Source organism: Scomber japonicus, chromosome 1, assembly GCF_027409825.1.
Source record: "Scomber japonicus isolate fScoJap1 chromosome 1, fScoJap1.pri, whole genome shotgun sequence".
Lineage (NCBI taxonomy): Eukaryota > Metazoa > Chordata > Actinopteri > Scombriformes > Scombridae > Scomber > Scomber japonicus.
The window spans coordinates 16,176,809-16,203,187 of record NC_070578.1 but is presented as its reverse complement, the minus strand read 5'-3'; the positions used below and the strand labels follow the sequence as shown (position 1 = coordinate 16,203,187).

The following is a 26,379-nucleotide window of genomic DNA, read 5'->3' as shown; positions in this document are numbered from 1 at the left end:
TCTTTATAAATGTGTAAATCATTGACTGTATTCAAATGTTACTTGAATTATGAAGGTCTGGAGTAATATTCAGATCATGAAACAGAAATATGTAGAAGTAGCTATAAGGTAATCAAAATGCATTTTATTATTCTACCCTCCCCCATTAACGCTGTGCAGTTTAATGCCAATATAGGCTGACAAACAATACAAGAAGGTCTTGTAATAACCAATTTATTTAGTCTTAGTCCTGTCCCTTTTTTCACAAACACTTATGTATTTGAATGTGTGTAGCCTATATGGTTGTGTAGAAATGTTTGGATATCATATTGTTCACTCATAATATGACCACCTTTTCATAGGTGTGAGGCATTCCTCTGTTGAGGGTGTTATGTGATGATGGATTATGCAAAAAAACAAGTGTGTAATGTCACGTTTCATTATGCATTCACATGCAAATTAAATTTCTCTAGAATTACATCTTGTTTTATTGTGCAATTGTGTGGATCCTTTCTAGAAAAATCCTCAATGAAATGAAGCAAAATGGTCTTGGGTCTAGTGAGTAAGCCAAAAATAAATGGGAGAACCTTAAAAGGAGATACAGGTTAAAGAGCAGATAGCTATATATTGCTACCCTGTTCGATGTATGCTTGGTGGCGGCCCTATCACACTTAAAAATCAATTGAGGTGGTTGCTGAATGTCACTGGTGTTTCATTAGAAGGAACCTTATTTCTTCTTACCATTTTGTCAGTGCCAACAGGAATTCATTCTTCCAAAAACTGGCCTGGTAACAGAGGGTGGAGAAGCAACAGCTGCAGGCTGCAAACTCTTTCCTGCCATGCACAGTGCCATGGGAAACAAACATAGCAGACAACAAATAAACGTATTAGCCAGAGTGAGGGGATATACCTTAGAATATACGGAAAGTCCTTCTGATCAAGGACACTGCAGTCCAGAGCCGTCCACAGCTGAACTGCCAGAGCTCTACTAGAACCACTGGTATCACCATCTGCACCCAATGGCAAAGGCAGCTGGAGGACTGGGAAGAGAGGAGAGAACAGAAATGACAAGTGCAGCAGGATAAATTAATATCATTTGGCAAAACTGTTGAAAAAAATAATTTACTCATTTTTTAGTTTTTGTAGGGCATGTCATTTATTTCGTTTACAATACAGAGGTGTCCTTGATTTTGTCCTTCATTTTGATCATGATTGTTTATCACCATTGTTGAAAAAAAGATTACCTCAATTATCTTGCTGAAACATAAGGAATATCGACAAATAAAAATAACATATGTGGGGCTGTGTTTTAGAATGCCTGTGCCATGTATTGAAAAGGATGTTCAAAAACACTTTGTTGCATATTGCTTGCATTTGAATTTAGGAATATTGGGCCAGATGCAAGAACCACACACAGATTCATTCTTAAACCATGCGTACGAGTGATTTACGAGGATTTGCCGCATTCACCAATTTTCTCGTATTTTGTATTTTCTCTTAGGTACAAACTAAATTTATGAGTGATGCAGACCTGTTGTACGTGTCACACACAACCAACCTGTAGTCCTCCAAAGCAATAAAACATGACTGTTATATACTGTCTAATTGTCTAATGGCAGTGTGTCAACAATATCATGTCTTTTGGGGGAACTCGAGTTTTTCCGGGGGGTGGGGAGGTGACGACATCATATGCTAGATAAGCAAGATATGATAATGAACATATAACACCTCCACATGGGTATCAAGACCAATCAACACTGTATGATACAATACAGCCAAGCACGATACTACAAAGTGATGTAACCTACTGTAGTTTATCAGCACAAAAGACACAGACACGTCGAGCTGTTGAACTGTTACCCTCATCTCCAACTTCTTCTGCCGGCTTCCCTGTGTTGTCATCCCAGGTGTTAGCAGGTCTGTGCTGACAGCAGTCCGGCAGCAGGTGTAACATCAGCAGTTGAGCTTCAGAATGTGTAAGTTTAATATGTAAAGGTTTGGTGGGCCTAGTAACTGAGAGTAATGTAAAAAGTGTTGCAACTGTCCCCAGTCTCCCCTATTTTGGGGGCGTCATTCATATGAATTTACTATTCTCAGGAACGCGCATTCATTTAGAACAGGTGGGAATCATCATGTTAACAAAGGTCATTTACAACTGTTTTCCTGGTGATACGAGTGTTTGGTGAATCCGACGTGGCACACTCGGAAATTCCACCTCACGAAAAAAGTACGACAGATTTAAAAAGAAGAATACGAACATATTCTTGCATCTGGCCCATTGTTTGTAGCTGAAATAAGTGATGCAATTGGATTTTGGTGGCTTGATTCTAATGTGGCATCCATCTGTGGCTCCCACAGCTTTGCTAAATCTTAATTTTGCTAAATATAATTTTGTTCCAGTTTTGAAACTTTTAGGTAACCCTAGCCCTTTCTGATGTCAGTTCTTGTCTGTGTATGATAACATGTACAGTGGATTTTGGAACAGCCATTACTTGAATTGTGACCTTAAAGGATACTTCAGTAGCAAGCCAGTATAGAAAAATCAGAAGCTATAAGTGGTATACCCAGTTGTTGTCTCTATGCGGGTAGAGAGAGGTGTTGAAAGCTGCTCCAGAGATTCAATGAGTCATTTGAGGTCTTCGACACTGGTATGTTTGTGTTCAGTTTGGTGTATGGAGCCCATGTCTGCAGCAAGAGAAAATAAATACCAGAATGGCTAGATGGTAGGAACTTTTAAAATAGCTGTAATAATAATACTAATCATCATCATCATGATCATCGTCATCATCATCAGCACCTCAGCAATTGTTTTGGGCTCACAAAACAATTGTAATCATGTTTACTTTCCACAACCACTGCCAAACTCACCTGTCTTCCTCGGAGAGTAACCGCCTGTATGATTGGATCATAGGAAATTGCTGCAGTGTACATAGCTGTCACTCAAATTTTCCACAGCAACAAGTGAAGCAGACTTAAGGCCTGCCTATCAGTGGCTTTTATAGCCTTGCCGTCTGATGTCCTCACAGACTTGACATAATGATGGTGAACATGTTACAGTATGTGTGACTGAAGTCTGCAAGGGTGCAGTCTGTCAAACAGGTACTGTATATCTGCAGACGCACAGTATCTACACCACACACCCAATTTACTACATGACACACTCACTTGGTTAGGTTTAGGAATAAGGAGTGGGATGGTTAGAGTTAGGGTTCATGCCATTCCATGCCAAGGCCTGCCATAACTATGAAACATGAAAGTGGTGGTGGTGGTGGTTGTGTAGTAAAGTCAAACGTCATGTAGTACAGTGGGTGACCCTTTTCCAGTTTACAAGTCCATATTTGGATTCAACCACACCTTTCTCACCACCAGCGGTTCTAACCAATCAGCGAGCTTCCTATAAGGATTACTTTACAAATATTTTCCAAGTATATTTTTTAAATACCTGCCCACAGTTTTCAAGACAACTTCTCAGATGGTTCTATGTAACAACTCATCTGGCACATTAGGAAAGAACAATTCTAAGTACTTCTAGCTTTTATTTAAACTGTCATAAGAAGTCATCAGAAAAAGTCAATATTCCACATTTCCAGTTGAACACAGTAAGCGTTATATACTGCTGTAGGTTCAGATTGTTTGTTGTAAACAAAATATAGCCAGGTTTTCTTTATGATAGCAAACATCTTTTTCAAATTCTAATTAATTAAAAGGGTTATGATGAAAACCTGAAAACTGGGTTTGAGATTATTCAGCTTTAAACAACAAAACTGGAGTCTTATGTAAACGTCTAAACAACTAGCATCTCACATAAACATTGTGCATGAGACAAAAAGACAAGCTGAGTTTCTCTGTTAGTCATACAATGAACAGCTGTTATTCTTCTCTAGTTTGAATCTCTTCAGGAAACACTGGCATCCATAAAGGAAGGAATGAACATTGCAATGAATAATGTTTTTATCACTTGATTATAGCATTTGTCATTAATTACACTTAATGACAAGTTTGACATCCTACACATAAGTAGGCAATATAACCTTGGAAGCTGTATATATATAATGTTGTAGCACTTCACATTATTATTATACGTTATTGACATTTTGATAGCATAAATAACAACCTTAAAAAATGTCACAGTTGATACTCTGTCATCTTTGCTGTATTTGAAACATATAGAAAGTTATGTATTTCTGCCTAAAACTACAGGTGCTCTAATTTCCAAGCACCAGCTGCCAATGAAATTATACTGTAGCATGTTGACTGTCTTTCAAATGAAACATGATGCTTAATTACAATGTAGTGCCTAATGAGTTAATTTTTCTGTAGTCTAATGAATGTAATGAGTCAACCAACATTTTATCAAAATGCAAAAGTATGAAAAATCGTTTTACAACCAAAACAGGCGAGAGAAATGCACACACAGCTGAGTTATATTTGTGTAGTTGTAATGTTTACAGCCACACTGAATACAATGAGAACATATCTATTCTATCCCACAACTGTCTGTCCTATTACACCATCAGTCATCATTTCTGTGCATCATCACATATGCTGAAGGGAATTTTGGTGTTTCTGGTCATAGCATTTAAAAAAAATGTGTTGGTCAAAAACTGGCATTATAGTCTGTGATTCATAATGCCTCATTCATATATGACAAACTTACCAACATTTCCTTATTTATACATCCAGCAGATAATGAGCAACATTAGCATTCATTTGGAGTTGTGCTTCTTTATCCTCCATATATAACTCCATATCTTTAATAACTCATTTTCATTGTCCTGCAGTGTTATCAGGGCTAGCTCCCACTGTTGGCCTCTGGAGGGAGCAGACAGCCATGAATTCTGAAATTAATTTCAGAACTTTATCTCAAAAATTCATTCCATATATTTTCACAATGAAGAACATATTTGTTTTTTCTTGAGCTGATACAGTCCTTTCATGATAGGACAGTATTTGTAACTTTTGTGGCCTCCCTGCATTGTCTTGAATTCAAGAGGCAGGGTGCTTTTGAAAGTCATTCCCAGGAGCACACCGCTCATGAACACGCATGTGCTCTGTGACACGGTATTGCCGTGAAAAGGTCATAGGGCAACGGGGGCAGGGGAAGGGCCGTACGCCAAGATGGCTCCGCACATGTCTATTCAGAGAGCCTCGCTGGCTGAAGGAACGCTCACACAGAGAGCACTGGAAAGGGTGGTGAACAGGAGTTGACAGATGAGCTGATATATTTGTTGGTGTGCTGGCTGAAAGAGTAGAAGGTATGCAGATGGACAAGGTAGATGACATCGAGGCTTGCACAGGGTCTGGCACACTACGAGGTGTGCAGACTGTCAAGGTACTACTTGTTTTTTCACCCTCTCTAGACCTGGATACCTGCTCCACATCCAAAGAGCCAGCTTTATGTATAAGCTCAACTCCTGGCCTGCTTTGGTCTTTACCAAACAATTTGTTTTCCTTATCATTTATCTCTCTTACCCATAATTTTGTCTTAGGCTCATCAAAAGTGTCTTCACTCCGTTGCGCTACATCATTGTTTACAATCTCAGCCCCATATGTGTCTTGTTTGCCAACCGCTTTCTCTCCTTCCTCAAGTCTGCGTTTGTATGACACTAGCAACTCTGGAGATTTGGTGCTTATGTCCAGCAGTAGAACCTGGTCTGTAGCCCCTGTGGCAAAATGCTTCCTCAGAGGACTGTGACCTGGACTGGAAAAGGTACCACCCTCACCCTCATCACTGGACTGTTCTGAATGATCACGACTGAAATGGACAGGGTGACTGGGGTTGCAGTGGTTGTTATCAGAGTCTGTGGGTTTGAAATATGTGTCCTTCTGAGACAGGCAGTGATAATGAAGATGTCCATGGTATGACGGCCCAACAGCACTATATGTAGGGTCGAACATGTTGCTGTCTGTAGGCTTTGAAAAAACTGTGCCTGGCTCTGCAATCTCAGTGTCTGAATTATTTTCCAATGCCCGGGAAGTGTGGCGTTCTGAGGCATTATCCCAATGTGTTACTGGTGAGGCAGAGGCAGGCAGACACACATCTGCAATGAGTCTTTTATCTGTCATAGCCATGTCTCTGTTGTCTGAGTCATGTTCATGTTGTTTACAGTTGCTGTCCTGTCCATCTATTTCATCTGTACACCAGCTAGAGTAACTGTGTTCCTCTTTTGCTTCTCCCTTGGGAGAGAAATCCTCAAAGAGAGGGTCATTTCCTGTGTTTGAGTCCTCTCCAGGTAGTGGAACTAAAGTTCTTAGATTCTGAGAGTGAATGGGCCGCTTCTTTGCTGCAGTCACCAATGAGACATCATGGCTATAAGTACATTCCAGTTGCTGGAGTTTGGAGGGAAAATCATCACAACTACGTAGCACTGAATCATCCCTATGATGCTTTTTGTTATTATCACTCTGGACATGGTGATCAGTACGATCTGTAACATGGGATAATCCATTGCCCATATGTTCATCACTTTGTGTAATACAATGATCTGTATTGCTGCAGTTGTAATCCTCTTTTAGCACATCAGATTGTCCTGTACTGGATTTGCATAAATCCTGTATTGTACATTGATCTGAACTGTCCTTGAAATCCAAACTCTGTGGTGCAAAGTGGTCTTTATTGTTTCTGTAATCCAATTTCTGTTTCCCATAGTGATTTTTGTGTTTAGTGGTAATACCTTCAACAATGCTGTCATTGTCTGTGCTTGCTGATCGTGAGACAGGGTCCCTGCTGCAGGAGCTGGCTGAGGCCTGGTATACTGGGTGGTAAGGAGCCATTGTAGACACTTCTTCCACCTGGAGCATAGCTGCTCTACTGCTGTGACGGATGACAGGCACCGCCCCACAGCACAGATAGGATGATGATAAGGACAAGGGGGAGCATTGTGAGGGAGAACCACTGTCCTTTTGGGATATAAAGGCATGAGGGAGGGAGGCTGAGTGGTTGTTTTGAGTTTTGTCTTCCTCTTTTCTGTTAGTTTTCTCCTCCTCTGCTTTATTTCTCACTGTCGGACACAGTTGCTGCACATTTTCCACTCTGGTCCTCTCTTCCTCTTGCACCTCATCAGTGGGGGGTAAACACAAGCTTCCCCTGTCCTCCACAAGCTCCCTTCCTTTGCTCTTCTGCCAAGGTTGTATTTCTATGGCGCTAGCTGAGTGAACCATATCCTTTTGCCCCTCTTTATCGACTCTAGATATGCAATTAACTGTATTGACAGTGCTGTCAGATATTCCACAACAGACAGTTGCATTGCTTAAAGCACTTTCATCTTCTCTACTACAGTGGTTTGCACAATGTATGTTGCATGTTGATGCTCCCTCCTTCTCAGCTCCAGGGGAAGCTTTTGTTTCATCTGTATCATTCACCTCAGTTTGCTGACAAGCCTCCAGAGCCTCCTGCAGTTCATCCATCTGCAGGTAACAGGCGACAGTGAGCAGATTGGAATATTTTTGCTGGTTACAAGTGTATGGCAAAACCCCTGTGTAAATGTAGTCCAAAAGAAGTTCCAGTATAGAGTTGGACAGACATGGAGCCTGCAGTTCCACCAGAGCACCAGTCGAGGACAAGATAGATGCCAACACTGGACTCGAAGCTGCCAGGACACACCTAGTGGAACAAAGAGCAGAATGTATGTGTACGGTACATTTTGATGTACAAAACAATGATCATCATACAGTAGCTTATGATATTTTCAAACTGAAAACCATAAGAACAGGAATTAACATATGAAAATAGGTAGTGTTTAATATATGAATAAAAAGGTAGGGATATTCAGTGTAGGGACAGTAGGTTAAAACCCTACAGGCTGCATGCACACACACACACACAGACACACAGACACACATACTGTATGCCTTTATATAGTTGGTCACACACATATGCTCATTTGGATCCCCATTAGTGGCTAAAAATATCATGTGAATATATAAATAAAAAGTAAAACAATATGCACATAGACATACATGTACAGTTAGGTACAGTACAATATTTGGACACTTCTACAACTTTTGTTATTTTACCTGTTTACCATAAGATATTCAACAACTATATAATATATGGGTGTAAAGTGCAGACTCTCAGTTCGGGAACAGCTTTGACAGATCAACCTGTACCAGAATGATGGGGGGAAAGAAATGTGGACAAGGCTTGGAACAGCTCATGACCCACATGGTCTGTAAAACATGGTGGAGGCAGTGTGATGTTTGGGCATGCACGGCTTCTAATGGCAATAGGTCACTGGTGTTTATTGATGATGTGACAGAGGGCAGAAACAGCCGGATGAATTCTGAGATGCATAGGGATATATTGTCTGCTCAGATTCAACCAAATTCAACAAAGGTCATTGGACCATGCTTCACAGTACAGAAAGACAATGACTCAAAACATACTGTGAATCAGAATATTCTGCAATGGACGAGTCAATCACCTGATCTCAACCTGATCCAGCATGCATTTCACTTTCTGAAGACAGAAATTAAGGCAGAGAGACCCACAAACAAACAACAACTGAAGACAGCTACATTAAAGGCCTGGAAAAGCATCACAAAGAAGGAAACCCAGCATTTGGTGATGTTCATGGATTCCAGACATCAGACAGTTATTGCCTGCAAAGGATTCTTAGAAGTTTTAAAAGTGAACATTTCATTTATGATTATTTAGTTTGTCCAATTACTTTTGAGCCCCTGAAATAAGTGGACTGTGTTTAAAAACTTTTAAACCATATTTTTGTCCAACCCCTTGAATTAAAGCTGAACGTCTGCACTTCAATCACATCTTGATTGTTTCATTTCAAATCCATTGTGGTCTACAGAGCAAAAGTTACAAAAACTGTGTCACTGTCCAAATATTTATGGACCTAACTGTACCTAAATAGGAAACAGGGAATACAATGATTTTAAAAAACTAGTTTGTAGTCGCAGCACACACACTTAGTGTGTGCAAATGATAAAACCAGCTAATGTTGCTCACCTGTGCGCAGGGTAGAGCCGACCTGGATTCTGTCTTTGTCTGACCACACAGTCACAGAACTGAGCTTGTTCTCTTTGGAGGCTCAGACTTGCTAACAGTGAGGTTGCATGGCTGCTAACTTCCTTGGTACAGAAGGCCACCTGTAGGGTACAGAGTACAGTCACTGGTAATAATATCTGCTTGGATATCAGAATTAAACATAGGATGGCACTGAAAAAAAGATCAAATAAGCAGATGAGGGTGGTTCCTGTGATGGTTTTACAGTCATGGAACAAGAGCTGTCACTCATAGTTTTAACATATTTTTAGACTTTTCAGGACAATGTACTGTATCAGGGTGCAAAATTAAGTTTTTTGTCCATCAGCCAAAATTTTACCAGCTACTTAATAGATTATACTGGCTACTTGCGTATTTTACTAGCACTTGTCTGTTGGCTGGTGCTAAGTTTGTGACTTGTGCTGTATATACTAATGGTTTAAAAATCATTTCCATAATTATGCCAACTGAGTATGGCCAATGCATTGCTTTACATTCTTTCAGATCTATGAGTGCACAACCAGTCCTCAATGTTATGCTACAAAAGTTTAAATTAAGTAGCTCAACATCAAAACAAATGCATACCATCAACATTACTTTTTGTTAATACATTTTTACAGTCAGCTAATATGAACAAAATCAATGATGAGCAAACTATTACTTATTAATTTAACTAAGTGAAAATAAAATGATAATATCCATATAATCCTTACAGTAGTACAGACTGTTTAAACATATACATATATCAGGTAGTACTGAGTATTTCTTACCTCCATGTTAAAATAGAAGACAAGTAATAATCTCTCTCTCAATAGTCCTGTAAAAGTCTCGGTGTACACCGTCCAGGTCTTGCAGTTGAATGGAGAGAATAGCCTTCATGGAGAATATATAGTCCCAATCTACTATCTACGCACACTGTCTCATTCGGAAAACAATCACACGCTTTTCATATTGGAAGCTTGGTGTGACGCGGAAGGACAGGTGCTTATAGGGAGTGCTGGCATCTAACGTCAAAATCTCCATGTCCCGTTATGGAGGGGAACTGAGACCAGCCCACAGTGTCCCAAGATCACAAGACCACAGAACTGTAGCAAATAGAACATTTATATTCACATCAAAAGAAGATAGTAGAAGGGAAATCTTTTTTATGATTTCCTTTCTTTTCATGAAAGAGATGCAAGAAAGAGCATTTCGTTCATACCTATAATAAAATAGTTTCCCTTTATGTCTTCTCCTACAGGGAGATCAGAGGTCATGATCAGATGCAAAAGTCTGGCAGAGATACTGCATCTTGCCCAAAGACACTTTTATTTACTGCATTTACAGAGTTTTAATTGTGGAAATTAAGGATTAATCAGGATCAACTGGGGCCCTATGAAATCCAATTTTTAATTTTTTCCTGCCCTCATTCAAACTCCAACACAGCAGACTATGGAAGCAGTACACCTGTAAATTACACCAAAACACAGTCGAGACTCTCAGCTGATTTTTATAAAGTGCATCCACATTTTGGCATATTCCACAATAGCATCGATTTTACAGTTGATTCCATTTTTATTGTCAAATTCCACAATTCTGTTCATATTTGGGAATCAAAAGACACTAGTCAACTCCTGAATCTACACTTAAAATACTGTAGGAGCACATGTCTGTTAAACTGGATCTGTCATCATTGCATTAATAACCTTAACTTGTCAATTTGTTCATCCACAATGCATTATTTTTGTTAAACACAATCCATTTGGATGCAATGAAGAAGAAATCAACACTAAAGCATTTCTATCTGCTTTGATTCTACAAGCGGAAACTTCTCCAGTGTCAGGACTGTGTGCCGCCTCCCAGCTGACGCTTTGTTGACAACCCCATACTAAGACATTTCTCCACCCTTCCACACCATGTGCTTGTCACGCCTCTTAATCTCTGCAGCACTATAATGTTACTCAAGTACAGTCACACCTCTTCCAGTTCACAGGTCAGTAGGACATTTTCCCTGGCAACTGTGCAATGGAAATACTACAGCAGTACACACCATCACATTCATATTGTTATATTCAACTGTGATGTTTAGGGCAAGAATAGAATAGATTACTATCACTGTTATGGTTAATACTGTCCATAGTTGTAGAGGCCCAACAAAGTTTTTCTGTGTACTTCAGTAATTTCAATATTTGTGTATATGTGGAACCAAGGGTCCAGAAACAATGCTGGGTAAAATAATTAAACAAATTCATGAATAACTTCAAATTAAATTTAAAAAATCAGCTGCACTCAGTTATGTCAACACTGCACACGTATGGGCACAGAGGCTTAGAGTGTTTCCATTCACTGGGTGCCTGATGACATAGCTCTCTCTCTCTCTCTCTCTCTCTCTCTCTCTCTCTCTCTCTCTCGCTCTCTCTCGCTCTCTCTCTCTCTCTCTCTCTCTCTCTCTCTCTCTCACACACACACACACACACACACACACACACACACAGCTGCAACTTTTGACATTACATCCTGTAAAATTTGTAAAATATCTAGAGGCTAAGGGCAACTCCAAACTGGCCTTGGCAAAAGGGGGACAGTAAGTCACAACACATTTTCATACTAAAACAGACAAAACATGAAAAGTCAATGTTGTAGTAAGGCTCAAACTAAGAGGTGTTTGTTTATTTCCATTAATACCCACTGGGCTAATTACCATGAAACAGGATGGTCAAAGTCTCCAGAGAAAAATACATGGGTTCTGGTGATGTCTCTAATATCCTTTTGGCATATTGCCATGAAGTTGGATGAGCCTTTAAATGTTGGATACTTTGTGAGTTAATTGGTCTACTTTCAGGCTAAAATGTTGCATTTGTAATCACTTTTTTGTTCTTGAGAGAAGAAGACTTTCAGATTTTAATGATCCCAGGGCCTTTCTCTAGCCTTCAAAATTTTCAGCCTCTCAACACTTAAATATAAGCATATTAGTCACACTGGGCAGCTCACAGAACTAGCTTTAGACTTCAGTTTCAGTGGGGAACTTATTAGCATACATCTTTTAGTCCTGTACAGCTTTTGTCTGAACACATTAAAGCGTACTTGCATTGCTTTTGCTAGCCTTGCTTTGTGACCGTCCTCATGATCTGGTTCATTTGTGGCAACTCAGTTTTGATGAACAAGCATTTCTTGCAGGGATCAGTTTACAGAGAATTAATACTCTGCAAACTTTCCTGAAAATAAATCATGTTATAATCATGTAACACATTCTCATGTATGTAACAGCAAACTCAGTTACTAGATATATATTTGCTGTATTTGCTTGTTGATATTCTGATTTGACTCTTGGACCCTTTAGGTCCACCATAATGATTTTGTTTTTGTCAGTATAGTCATTGTATTATGTAGCCATAAATAAGCAGTAGCTTGTAGATTTAAAATCCAGCAAGGCTGAAATTACCAAACTGCCCCCTGTGGTTATATTTACTATTTTTATTATTGGAGCAACTGATACCAGAATTCCCTGGCTAGCACACACACCAAATATCAAAACGACTGCAGTGCCCTGGTCAGCTGCATGCATGTCAAATTGACATGGCAGTTGGACACAGCCAGTTACACAAGCCAGAAACACGCTCACACAGTGGATTCAACAGCAGCAGCAGAAGCCCTGCAAGAACACACCACAGAGACATGTAACTTATTTTGTACAATTGCATCTCATTAATTTCTTGACCGCTTACTTTGTTTCCAGAGGACCAAATGGTGGACTGACAGACATTGCCATCCTTAGAACCATATTGCTAGTGCTACTAAAAACAAGGAAACTAAATGTTTCTCTTATCATTGCTTTTACATACATACACATGCATAAAGACAGATTAAAATTAAATTCTGCAAGCTTTTAATGAATGGATTTCAATTGCCTTTCTGACTTTAAGCCCTGAGCAAGTGGTCAGCATGTCCTGTACTCGAAAGTCACAGGTCTGATTTCCATTGCTAAACATTATGAAACTAGAAAGATGCTGTAACATCCTATTGGGTGGATACATTTCACACCATACCCAGCTGACTACATACCAGCCTTGTGCCTGCTACACATGCAGTCCAAAGTTCCAGCTGTTTACGTCTTGTCCCAGTTCCATTTTTACACGTTACATCTTGCTCTCTCGTTTACTCACACATCCAGAACATTGTAATCGTGATATTTAGAGGCTGCTATTCTTAGCTATTTGGCATCACACTGTACACACTCATTGCTACATTCACACCCAACGTCAATACACACGTATGCACACACACACACACACACACACACACACACACACACACACACACACACAAACGACACAGAACAGTGGGTTAGCCTGAGGAATCTGCAGCCAACAAGTACCAAAGGGCAAAGAATTACATTGGAGAGTATTTAACCTTGTTGGCTTTGGAATTATAATGCCTGGTACAATTCCAGCTGTTTTCCATCTCACTGGCACAGTGATGCCAGCTATGACAATGATGGTACAGCAACAGGAAGCATTTAGAACACTGATTCTTTGTGTACCATGGCACATAAAGTACAGTCTGGTCCAAATGCAGTAGACAATCAGACAAGCAGGGGGGACACTTTGATAAGTAGGCTAGTGACATAATATAATATAAATAATATAATATAAATATGCACACACACACACACACAGGCCAGGTGCCTGAGCAATGGTGCACGTTGAGCATTATTACTCATTATTAATTGAGGGGGAGCAAAGTTATGGTTTTCTACTCAATTTTTCTTTTTAAAAAAATAACTTATCTTCATACAGTCCACGTCTCCATGTACATTTTTTGCTCAAACAATAGAAGTGCACTAAAATATAAAGCTCACTGAAAAAGTCAGTTTTATCCATATTCAACCACAAGTATTAACTAGTAATTAAGTAAACAAAAGATATTCAAACTGTACCTAGTTTGAGCTTTTCTTTGCCTTACCAACAGTTTTGAAAAGTGCAAGAAACTCAAAGAGCAGGTGGACGAATTCCAAAGTATTAAATTCATTTCAATTCAATGGGCTTTATTTGTGTGAAAGTGTCAAACAATGTTATTTATCTTAAACAAACACTATAGCTGTTCAAAGGAAGTTTCTACTGCTGCAGTTGGTCAGGACACATCAACCATCACCAACACATGGTAAATGTTAAAGGGGCTACATTTACATTTGCAATATCAATGACTATATCTGTATATATGTTTAATATGTTTGTCAGTCTGTGAGTGGTGTATGGTTTTAAGTCGCAGTCAGGAGAGGGCACAGGGTATTGTGGCATTGTGGAGTCTAATGGCTGATCATACAAAAGTCTAAGTCCTCAAACGTCAGAATCGTACTGAGCCATATTTTTAATTTCTCTCTTTTTTAAAATAAATGATTAAAACCCACAGCCAGAACAGAATGATAATAGGCAAATAACATAAGCAATGCTATTTATTTATTTTTTACATTTTGACATTGAAATGTAACAGGATATTTAAAATGTTCACACAACAATTAACCATATTAGCATTCTGTCTCCCCCTGGAGGAGGAAGAAGAGCAGGACAATGAACAAGCCATGCTGTTTCCTGGGGGAGTGCTGGATCCAGCTCCTGCAACCGTGAGATCCTCTGCATACATAAATGATGTTAAAGTAATGATAAACTGCGTAAATAAGATAGTATGACCCTATATATTTGTTTAAATGCCACATGTTCCTCTTGGTGGTTGTTATCTTGATTTACAGATTTGAAATGAATATTTTATCTGTGGTTTTCTTATATAAACTGATCTGAACATATTAATGTGTAAATATTGTGATTTGTTTATTGTATATGGTTGTTATGATTTTGATTTAATAAACTGAGCAAACCTGAGTGACAAATAAATGACTATTTTGGCAAATTCTTTTCATTAATTCAAAATAGTTGCTTTAAGGTCATTAATTAGGTGAATTATAGACCATGTTGTGAAATTTCCGTCAGTGATATCCACGCTAACTTCTTTACAATTACAAATGGACACCTCACACCTGTCACTGTCGATGGGGCCTGATGAAGTCTCCTGTCATTTGCTTCCTTTAAAACGGTGCGTCTCTATTGTTTGTCATGGCCCTGAGCCAGCTGTGACAAATGGGGGCTCATCCGGGACAACAAATCATTTATTTAACACAATAGTAAAGTTAACTTAGAAAATACAACAACATGAGGTGTAGAAGTCAGTAAGATCAGTGGTGTAGGATGTGCATGCATGGTAAGTATGGTGTTTGTGGATGTTGTATGGTGCATAAAAGGAAACCATAAGAACTAAAAATAAAGCTGCTGAATCACCCAGGAAGGCAGGGGTCTGTCTGCAAGGGAAGAAAGAGAGATAATGAACGAGAAACCGCTTACATAGTAAACCAGATCACCGGGCCCAGGTGCTTCCAGTTACCAGATTACCTGGCTGGCCCAACCCACTGCCAACCAGCAATCCACTCCAGACCACACTGGCAAACACCAGTAGGGGTTGCCACAATTGTGATATTAAGTGCATTGGGAAAAACAAGACCGTTTGTGATCATTGTTAGTCACCTGCCTATCTGCCTCACTCAAGTATGAAAGTTTAAAAAAGAGAGAGACTAAAGAGAAATACTATGATTTTATTGCTGTCAATGACTATACAGGTTTAGTGAACTTCAAAGCAATTAACACAAGCATATTGATAAGTAAGAGTAGTTAACAAATAGTTATAGAATTCCATTTATTTGCAATGAATTCAAAATTTAATTTATTGGACATGTAATTAGAACACAGTTATCATCACTATGCTGTTCTGGGTCTAGACTTGTGTAGTAAAATGGAAAGTCATTGTTAGTCACCTGTTAATCTGTCTCACTCAAGTCTGAAAGTTAAAAAAGAAAACAAGAGAAAATATAACGATTTTATTGATGTCATCGACTGTACAGGTTTAGTAAGCTTCAAAGCAATTAACACAAGCACATTGATAAACTAGAATAGTTAACAAAATGATAGATTTCAGTTTATTTGCAATGCATTCAACATTTATTTATTTTTTATTTGCCATGGATTTCCTATTAGAAGACAGTTAATCATCATTATGCTGTTGTGAGTCCAGATTTATTGTGTTTACAAGTCACCTGTCAATCTTCCTTGCTCAAGTCTGAAAGTAAAAAAAAAACTATATATAATTATATGAATATTACAATTTTATTGCTGTCGACGACTATACAGGTTTAGTAAACTGAACAGAGTTCAAAGAAATTAACACAAGCCCATAGATAGAGCGCAAAGCATTTATTGACCGTAATTTACCGATTATCGTTGTTTTTCTGTTGTTTTCAATTGGCCGCCAAGCACTTCCGGGAACTTTTGGAGGGCTACATGGACCACGTGATCGGCCAGCGTTTTGAACCCCACGCCCCCATAGACGTATATATGTCTACGCCCCTACCTCCGCTCAGACACAGACGTCATCACCAAACAGCAAAACATTTACTTTCGTGCCAGGTTGGATAAAACTCTCGCGAGTCTGAGGTCTATGTTAAGGTTAGCTTACAAATCACGCGCGAGTTCCGCAGGTCATCCCTCCGATCCATCCAATGTAGCATCAACCCTTTCACAGACAACGTATTTTCCCCCCTTAGAATGGCACAGAAACATCCTTGGACTGATTTTGAACTTTGATCATATTTCTAATTGCTTGTGCACTAATTTAAGTTGGCTAATCGATAGCCAAGAGCTTAAAACATAAGAAGCAAACAGCCTAAAGCATGCAAAACTACGCAGAAGCTATAAGGGACTTTGTAGAGACGCACTCCACCGGCCTCACAGTTGCCTTTCTTGCAGGTAAATTGGTTCTTTTTATACAGTTAATATTGTGTGAGCAATATTTTGTTTGTTAGAGTCAGATAAAGTCAGATAAATATGGATGACAGGCATTCCGTGTTACTGCTTGGTTTGTCAGTGTACTAGCTACTTGAATAGTTACTGTTAGTGTTAAGAAATAGAATAATAATACATGTATATTTAATAACAAATACAGGCTTTATTTATACTTAAACTTCGCACAATTTTTAATATGTATTTTCATTTTGGAGCTCAAACCATATGTGAAATCGCTCAGGCAGAGGTTCAATTATTATATTCGGTTTTTAATGTCACACTAACTATAGTAATAATAACTGTGTACACAGACACACACACACACACACACACACACACGCACACACACCCCAAATAAATAGATGAAAAGGTCAAAATATAAGATACAAGTCATGTTATGCTCCATTTGATGTTACTGTAATATTTTGTTACAAGTGTTAATTTCCTTTTTCTGTCAGGGGCAGGCGTGCTGGTCTTGCGTAGATGGCTTGCTGGGGGAGAGTGTCGGAGCAAGGTCAGGCTGGATGGGAAAACAGTCCTGATTACTGGAGCCAACACAGGCATTGGGAAGGAGACGGCCCTGGATATGGCCCATCGAGGTGAGAGGAGAGGGAGGTTTCTGCTGCTGTTGTGACATCTGCAAAACATGCCATAGGGTTTCTCTTGATTCTCGACCTCACAGTTATTTATCCACCTTCAGTGAATGATGTTAGTTGTTGTTGTTTTTTTGGTGCAAGGCGAGGCCAGTTTATATAAAGGCAATTCAAGGTGCTTTACATAAAGCAGAAAAATTATTGAAACAAGTGCAAAAGAAACACACCATTAAAGGATGTTTAAATATAATTAAAAGCAGTCATTAAAGAGCTAAAATAAAAGTTAGTGGCAAACAGCAAAGTCTTGATGTAGAAGAACTAAGAGTTGCACCAGACCTGCAGTTGTTGTTCCAGATATGTGGAGCATAAAAACTGAATGCTGCTTTTCCATGCTTAGTTTTGAGTCTGTAAACAGAAAGCAGACCTGTCCCAGACAACCTGAAAGATCTGGTTGGTTCACAATGTAGCAGCAGATCAGAAATTCAGTGCTTTATAAACCAACACCAGTATTTTAAAGTGAATTCTTTGACAGACAGGAAGGCAGTGTAAAGATCTGAGATGTAGCACAATGTTATTAATTAGTAGAGTGTCTTTGAATTGATCTTGACTGTGCTACTTCATTTCCTATGTGACTGTTGTAAATTATATTAACACTCGTTCTTATTTTTGTCTAGGGGCCAGAGTGATCCTAGCCTGCAGGGACATGACTAGAGCCCGCTTGGCAGCTGATGAGATCCGGCAGAAGAGTGGGAATGGCAACGTGGTGGTAAAGAAACTGGACCTTGCCTCGCTGCAGTCTGTCAGGGATCTGGCCAAAGATGTCCAGGAGAATGAGAAACGCTTGGACATCCTTATCAACAATGCAGGTATTTTTGCAGCGACAGTTTGTCTCCTCTGCTGGAATAATATTCTTTCTGTTTACATGCACAGACACACAAACATTTCTAAGAATTAAAATTCAGTTTAACAGACATCCTATATATTACACATGGTGAAGAAAAAAAGGTTATCCTTTCTACATTTATAGGCCCAAAAAATTACTTCAATATTGTTTGACTTACTGTTATAATGTCCTAATCTGAAATAATTTGTAGTTCAAATATGATACTGAAATTTAAAAACTAAAATATATAATTAAACAAACATAATGCAAAATTAATATTCTGTTTAGCATATTATCATCATCATGGCTGCCAATTTACTGAAAGGTTTTACATTTTTAAAAGAATTAATGATTAGTGCTATATTTTGTGTGGAGCATTCCTTCATCTCCCCCCCCCCCTCCCTCCAAATATACTGGAAAAAAATTATTGAACATAACTATTTGCCTCAATATATAGTTACATTTAGTTAACAGTTAACACTCAACAGTCATGTAAATATACCTGCATTTACTGTCCTGATACACATATTCACCTGTTGAGCAAATATAATACAAAATGTTTGCTCAGTGTAAAAATAATAGTTTATTAAGTATTACTTTAATGTCTGACATTTATAACAAACACAATGACAACATCCTTGCTGACTATAGTTAATGCAGATTAATTTGAAGCTAGAAAAACAGATTCATATAACTAGTAACTTAATTTGCTGCTTGTTACTGAAGAGAAGAAAACATATTTCCTATCATTTTGTTGTTATCTTGTAACTTGTGGGGGATACCCCCCCTGAATGTTACAGTCACTTTACCTCATGGTGAACTATTAACACTAATATATGCTAATATAAACTCTCTGTTAGCTACACTCTTAAACAAAATGATGTACTGACTATATTGTGGTTTCATACTGGATGATGCAGGAATAACCATGCAGGTCTACTGTACTTTCACGTGCCTGTTCATATAAAAAAACTTCACAGAAAAAATAAGTTTTAGGTTAAAAATACAAAACTGTTCTTGCATTAGGTCAATTGTCTCATTGTCTTTTTTTTGGTGTTGAATTTCAGGTATCATGATGTGTCCCAAGTGGAAGACTGATGATGGGTTTGAAATGCAGTTTGGTGTCAACCACCTAGGACATTTTCTCCTCACCAACTGTCTTCTTGACCTGCTGAAGAAGTCAGCTCCAAGTCGCATTGTCATCGTCTCAAGCTTGGCACACGAGAAAGGTAAAGGCAGTGTTTTCATTTGAGTTCATCAGAGCCATGGCATCTCTTGTGTTTTACTTCAGTTAAAGTGAGATAAGGTTTTATTTGACTTTTTCCTCATGCTTTTTTTGAAAATCATACTTCAGATATTTCAAGTAAGGTAGGTAGATACAGTTGTTGCATTATCTCCTGAGGTTATAAATCATTTTGACGGTTGGCATTGTAGGGGAAACAGCATTTTTATAACAAAACATTCATTAAGACTGAGATGTTTACATAAGGTCATAGTTATGCTATATCCAACTTGCATGTTTGTTCCTGGATTGTTAAGTGTCATTCCTCAGGACTTCATTAAGAGAAAATAAGTTGAGTTGTGTCTTGCAGGTCACATACAGTTTGACGACATCAACCTCGATAAAGACTATAATCGTGAGAAGAGCTACCGCCAAAGCAAGCTGGCGAACGTGCTCTTCTGCCGAGAACTGGCTGAAAGACTGCAAGGTAGTGCAAAATACATCCCCTTAGTTCTATGTTATAATTTAAGAGAAAAGATGACGGGGGAAGAAACCTCCTCACATTGTCACATTTGAATGTTTTTCATAGGAAGTGTAATGTAGTGCAAATCTCTTAGCAGTTTTTTACTTCTTAGTTTTGTTCTTGCCTTTGTGTTCTTGTTTTAGGTCTCTGTACCTTGGGATGCTGTCTTAGTGTTTCATGTATTGGTAATAACTCTTAATGGCTTCTTCTCATTAGGCACTGGTGTAACAGTGTACAGCCTACACCCTGGAGTTATCCGCACCGAGTTAGGCCGCCACTTTTTCCCTACTTTAGCCCTGTGGAAGAGAATGATACTCATGCCCTTCATGATGCTGATCAAAAGTCCCTGGGAAGGAGCTCAGACCACCATCTACTGCGCTGTGGATGAGAGCCTTGCAAATGTCAGCGGCCTCTACTACAGGCAAGTACATCTGCAATAGGGGTGTAACGTTATGTTGTATCCATCCTACGCATGAAGAATATGCTCTGTGACCCAAACAATTACTGTCAAAATAGCTTAATAATCCATTTTGACAAGTGGAACAATAACTCTAGAGCACAAGTTACACTCCCAATCTGCAGTAAACCTCAATTGACTGAAAAGATAATTCATATGGATTAATTGGAATTTCAATTTACTGTAATTATGTCTTTTTTATGATATAGTAAATGGTTTCTTACATAAGCATCTGTTGATATATTATTAATCGTGCTATGTCAGATAAGATTATGACCACACTGTATAGGATTTTTGCTGATTTAGTTGTCCTTTGTTATTTGCTCCACAGTGACTGCGCCCCCAAAACGGCCGCACCGCAGGCCCAGGATGATGATGCAGCCAAGAAGCTGTGGGACCTCAGTGCCTCCATGGTTGGTCTGGCCTAAACTCAATAGTCTGCCCTGCTTTTGTGAGACATTAGTATTTCAGGAGTCAGTAGCCCTGTTTGCAGTGGTGAATAAAGCATGGCAAATTGTTACATTATATAATATATGCACAAGAGCATTTTAATTTTGCACTATTTAATCTCACACTAGAGTCAATTGATTGATTATTGAAACAAGGAGTATTGATCTCTTTATATCATGTATATTCTGCATATTTTATAATTGTCACATAATCTTATACTGCTGTATGCTTTGCAAAATGAGCTAATACTTGGATGTCTCTTTTATCTGGGCTGAGTTTTAGCTTTTTGATAAGAAATGTATTTTGATTCAGAATATTAAAATACTTGTGGCCCAGACAGCCTTTTATTTAAGTTTCTCATGATTGCAGCATGTTCTCAGCCCAGGGTGGCTTGGCGTATAATAATAATGTAGATGAGTTTATATTGGAGTCAGTTGAGAACCTGGGGCGTCCAGTACTGATGCTCAAGGGTACTTTGTGCATGGGAATAAGACGCCAAGTGGCGTGAGAAAGCGTCAGTATTTTGACACCCTGGCAATGATAACAGGCTAGTGATTTATATGACAGACTCCATGAGACTTTTCAAACTGCAGGTTTTATTCATGGTGTCTAACAGCAGTTTTCAACATAAGATGATTATACAGTTTGTCAGACAATCCTGCATCATTGCAGTCACTGCAGTCATAAAATCTATATACATGTAAATACCTCGAGGGAAGATGAAAGGTTCGTGTACAGGTTGAAAAAGGATAAAGTTTGTTAACACAAAGGTTGGGAGGGAAATGACCTTAAGTGCTGGCAGTGATGATTGTTGTTCCTTAGAAGAGAGAGGATCCTCCACCAGGTGTAGAGAGGGAGTGGGTGCCTTGGGGCAGAAAGCAGTTAGGAAGCACCCAGTAGATCTAGAGGCCTCAGTGGAGTACACAGTGCCTTCTTCTGTGAGTTTTTCTTTACTTAGTGGATGCTGATTGTTGTATCAAGAGGATGTAATTGTGGTGTGTTTGGTGTGTTTCTTATGTTCTATCAGATGAAAGTCAAATGTGTTACCTTATTAGCAATATGCTCACCTTGACAACACATTTCTAACTGCATTTATTTTCAGTATCATTTCTGAAAGTTGTAAAATAATCTATATATCAATTATGAAAAGAATAAATTATATTTTTTGTGAGATTGATGGCTATGAATTAATGAAATATTCACAACAACTTGACTGCTTGCAGATACATACAAAGAAGCAGTGTGTGAATCTAGGCTTTTTTATGAGCACATTTTAAGTTGCTGCTGTGTTGAAAAAGGTGAACGTAACCCCATTTTGCATATGAGTGTATGTGCAGCCAAAGATAGGTTGCGAGCTCCTCATTGGAAGCTTAGTTATTGAATATAGTTTTCCCAGAACTCTGTATATTAAAGTCTGCTAAAAAAAACAACAACTGGATAAAAAGGAAATTAAATAGTTCAGGCATTTGAAACAATATAGCATACTTCAGCATGTTATACACTACATGCCACTTTAAAACATATGAAGTTTTTTGCTATGAATCAACACATTTGTCTGGATTTTATTATATGTTTCAGTCACTTACCATTAACCTGCATATTCTTGTTTTTCAGTCCTCATTATCCTTAGCAGATGTTTCTTCATCTCTTTGAGTCATAATGCTGATTCTTGCACAGTATGTTAAGTATGATACATATTTTTCCTGTTTGAGACCATCTGAGAGCTGCAATTAAAAGTTTAGAAATGGTAAGGCTGCATGTATGTGTGTGTGAAAAATGTGTCAGTATATCAGCATGCACAATATCGAACTTACCCTAATTTTGTGTTACAGTTCACCAGTTGCATCACCATCACTTTACATAAACAGCAGTTTTAATGGGTTATACCAGTCATGCTGTATCATGACAGGGTGTCCCAAATTCACCAAATTTTATTTCAAGGGAACCAATTAAAACAAAGAAACACAAAATGTTGCATGCAGCCTACTGCAGCACAGACCCACACACTTACAGTAAGGTAACTGTTTTTAGTAAAAAAAAAATGATTTTCATTTTTTATGGCCAGTACTGACGGCTAAAGTAGACTGTGTCAATCACTTGGTCTATGCACTCCCCCTTTTAGTGAAATACACCATGTTGCCTGACAGTGCACCTGACAAAAAACTCACATAACTGCTTTCTGTCATATAAAACCAGGTGCGCCCTGAACTGCCTGAAGGTAAATTTTCAATGTTTCAATTAATATTCCTCCACTGCATCTCAGTTGGCGCAGCAAAAATGCAAAGACAAACTTTTCCACTTTTCAGTTCTTAAATGTGATCTACAACATGGGGGAAAATGATTTTAGACCAGTAAATGATTGACTACAAAACAAAAGATTACAGTACAAACTAAATGTGAGTGTTATGACTAAGTTCCCATCAGCTAATTAAATTGTTAACATTTTAAAACATCAAATACCCTTGATGACTCACATATCTTTAAATAGCAGTAAATAATTCTCTTTAGAAATATTTTGTCATGCAAAAGCAAACACAGCTAGAGTACAAAAACTAATAACAGCCTGATCTTCAATAATGAGCTGAAGGACTAAAAAAAATCTCTGACTCAGATGTTGTCTCTCCAGTATCTGTCGGTAATGTCATGCACATGCCCTTATCAGTTCTCCGTCCAACGGATACAGAATCTATAGCTGGGCTGGAAAAGTGATAAGGAGATGTGAGCGACCACAGTACCAAAACAGCATCTTGATGGTAGTACCAGACAGATCTCTATCACACTGTGATGAAAGATCTGTTTAGGGAGAAAAGTGGGTCCCAAGAGTGTTAAAAGGCTGTGCAGTGGTTCTCAAGTCCCCAGCCAAGGACTGCCCGAAGCTGCCATCCCATTTCCTCCAAATCCTGGCCCTAAAAGTGGAGTTCCCGATGTTGGAGCAGATGAGATTTGTTGTTTCACTTCCATCATTCAACCACAGCTGGAGTAAACTTGTCATGGAGAAAAGTCCCTCTGCCACCTTCTGCTGTCTCTGCTGGCTGAAAACCGCTCAGACCTTCACGCAGCGAGGAACCAGTTAAGATTTAACCAGTTGAAGCAGCTCCCTGCAGCTGTAGCCCTTCACTGTTTGACTGCTGACAAACTTTTGAGACACACCCCATTGATGAGTTTTATTTCACTGCAGCCCCGCCTGCCTCAGAGGGATTTCTCGATTGTCATTGGTTCGTATTCAGAACTCACCATACCTGCCCCCGGGCTCCTGTGGACTGGAGCCAAATAGTTATTCCACTTGTCAATCACAGAGAGATCAGCCAGTGGGATGAGAGAGGCCAGGCTTGGCGGGTGTGTTCCCCACAGGTGTGGCTGAGAAGAAAATTCCAATATGTACATACCTGTCAGCTCCTCTGGTATTCAGCTGCTCCTAGAAAGTGAGACCTCTGTTGACCACTCACTCTCCCCTTTCCTCCTCCTGGGGCCCATGCAGAGGGAGGAGGAAATAGCTCCTGTTTCAGTCGCAATTTTATGCCAATGCATATTTATTGTGTCCCAATTCTTTACTCAAGTCTGCAACTTCTTTTAAAGTCTCAGGAATGGTCAGAGTTCAACTTCTTACTCATGATCAACATGTACGGTATGCCACTAGTGAGGCCGTCAACGTATAGACCAAAAAAAGCTTTGTGGCCTGAGGTCTGTTTGGAGTGTAAACACATGGGAGTCTGTTTCAAAAGCAACTTTTAAATTGTGAAGCTATGCAAGTACAGTCTGGTGAACAATAGCAGCACTATGTTTTTTTTTTACAAATTGCATAGTATTCCAGGATCCACAGACTACCACAGTTGTATCTCATTATACACCTTGATAATGTCAAGTCAGTTGGCGTACAGGTGCAGGCAGTGGCATGTGCTTTCACCCCCCAGCAAAGAACATCAGATCATCTGCGCCTGTTTGGTCCCTCTGGAGATCATAAAGCCTCAGCCAGAATGTGTGTGAAGTGGAGGATTGTGCTGTCTGCCCCTCTGGTATGCAGCCCTGTCTCTCTTTCTCCATTTCAGCCTTTTTCTTTAAGTTCTTTCTTTCTCTTTATCTCTCTCTTTCCCTCTTCCTCTGTGTCTCTTCATCTCGCAATGGGTCTCTGTCTGTCTGTCTGTCTCTCTCTCTTCGTCTCTCAGTGTCTCTCTTTCAGAGTACAGAAGTGAACAGTGTGTGCCTCAGGCAGGTGTGGGAATGCAGGTTTGCAGCATTCATGGGCCTAAAGCAGAGCAGATCAGAGCAGCCCATGCCGTGATTACCTTTGGACGAGTCTATGCATGTGTTGAGCTGAATCAGAGCCGCCACAGTGACTAAGCTTCTCTGTGTCATCAGTCACAGTATGGCTGTGCCTCTCATCAGTCCTCGTTGACTGTTTTGTAAACACCAATATAGTCCTACAAATTCCTACACTCAGAAACAGGGCTGTAAAAAAGTCATTGTAATATATATTTTATTCTATACTTATTTACTAGTTCTTATACTATTTGAGTCATACAGGTTTGATGTAGTGACACATCATCCTTAATGTAAAATACTTAGCAGTGGTTAGGTAGTATGCAGATATAGGAGAGTATCATTATGTGTCTGATTAATCTTATTAATCTCCTCATTAATCTGGTTTTGAGTAGAGTAGAATAAAGGTTTCAATGTCAATGTTTTAATGTACAGACAACAGTCAATAATGATAAAGATAAGAAAAAAGAAAAAAGTCAATTAATTCAAAAAAAGTTCAGTTTACAAGTGCATATGTTAAACGTAACATCACTGTTGTCATTGTCACTATCTAGAGAAAGCAGGGGATCACCGTGTTGCATCCACAGCGAGTAACAGGCCAGATAACTCACACTGTTTTAAATTTCCCCGCACGTTCAAAGCTGGCCTCCATTCATGTTGCATTAACTAATTTGTTTGCACTGTCAATAAAAGAAAAGTTTACTTCAGATGAAAGAAAAAAGAGGCGACTAGCAGCCATTAGAGAGTGCAGTAGGGTTGATTGGTAACATGAACAATTCTTCTTACATGATAATATTAATGTAATCCAGTTTAATAGCCCTGCAATAATGAGTCCATCACATTTGGGAAGAGAAAACATTTCAATATAGACTATGTGCAAGACATGTTTAGTTATCTCTATTTTATTTTTGTGGTTCATTGTGCATTGCATTGTGATTTGTTCTTTTTATTTTGGCCAGCCTCACATTTCTTGTTAGATGTGTGCTTTTGACTTCAATAGGAGTTACTAGTGGGAAACAACAGGGGTGGATGGTGCTATAAAACACAAGGAAAACTATTGGAAGGATAGGTAAAGGATAGGTTAAAGGATAGGTTAAAGGATAGATAAAGGATAGGTTCACATTTTTTGAAGTCTGTCTTCAAGCTTTTGGT

At 38.9% G+C, this 26,379-nt stretch overlaps 2 protein-coding genes across 4 annotated transcripts; one reads left to right on the top strand and one right to left on the bottom strand.

The window, feature by feature from the left end:
- Positions 1 to 4,965: 4,965 nt before the first annotated feature.
- On the bottom strand, positions 4,966 to 9,182 carry LOC128356744 (uncharacterized). Its single transcript, XM_053316906.1, has 2 exons — positions 8,945 to 9,182; positions 4,966 to 7,582 (listed from the first exon to the last, which is right to left on the bottom strand). The coding sequence occupies exon 2, from the start codon at positions 7,384 to 7,386 to the stop codon at positions 4,966 to 4,968; it is 2,421 nt and encodes an 806-aa protein (XP_053172881.1). The 5' UTR covers positions 7,387 to 7,582; positions 8,945 to 9,182.
- A 7,261-nt stretch (positions 9,183 to 16,443) lies between these two features.
- Positions 16,444 to 22,488, top strand: si:ch211-107o10.3 (uncharacterized protein LOC407663 homolog). Of its 3 annotated transcripts, none has more exons than XM_053317979.1 (7): positions 16,444 to 16,506; positions 17,301 to 17,441; positions 18,110 to 18,301; positions 19,386 to 19,547; positions 19,911 to 20,027; positions 20,280 to 20,484; positions 20,852 to 22,486. In XM_053317979.1, exons 2-7 carry the CDS (start codon positions 17,429 to 17,431, stop codon positions 20,946 to 20,948), a joined length of 786 nt encoding a protein of 261 aa, XP_053173954.1. In that variant the 5' UTR covers positions 16,444 to 16,506; positions 17,301 to 17,428; the 3' UTR covers positions 20,949 to 22,486. The 3 variants fall into 3 exon arrangements, with proteins under 3 accessions (XP_053173954.1, XP_053173946.1, XP_053173939.1); XM_053317971.1 differs by lacking the exon at positions 16,444 to 16,506 and adding an exon at positions 16,547 to 16,806 and having other exon boundaries at positions 17,307 to 17,441; positions 20,852 to 22,488; XM_053317964.1 differs by lacking the exon at positions 16,444 to 16,506 and adding an exon at positions 16,547 to 16,806 and having other exon boundaries at positions 20,852 to 22,485.
- Positions 22,489 to 26,379: the final 3,891 nt, after the last annotated feature.

What these genes read in the sequence shown, in the direction of transcription:
- LOC128356744 (XM_053316906.1), bottom strand. Translation starts at nt 7,386, where the DNA reads ATGGATGAACTGCAGGAGGCTCTGGAGGCTTGTCAGCAAACTGAGGTG.
- si:ch211-107o10.3 (XM_053317964.1), top strand. Translation starts at nt 16,731, where the DNA reads ATGCAAAACTACGCAGAAGCTATAAGGGACTTTGTAGAGACGCACTCC. An exon ending in CCTGGATATGGCCCATCGAG is followed by an intron (nt 17,442 to 18,109) that starts GTGAGAGGAGAG and finishes ATTTTTGTCTAG; the next exon opens with GGGCCAGAGTGATCCTAGCC. An exon ending in ACTGGCTGAAAGACTGCAAG is followed by an intron (nt 20,028 to 20,279) that starts GTAGTGCAAAAT and finishes TCTTCTCATTAG; the next exon opens with GCACTGGTGTAACAGTGTAC.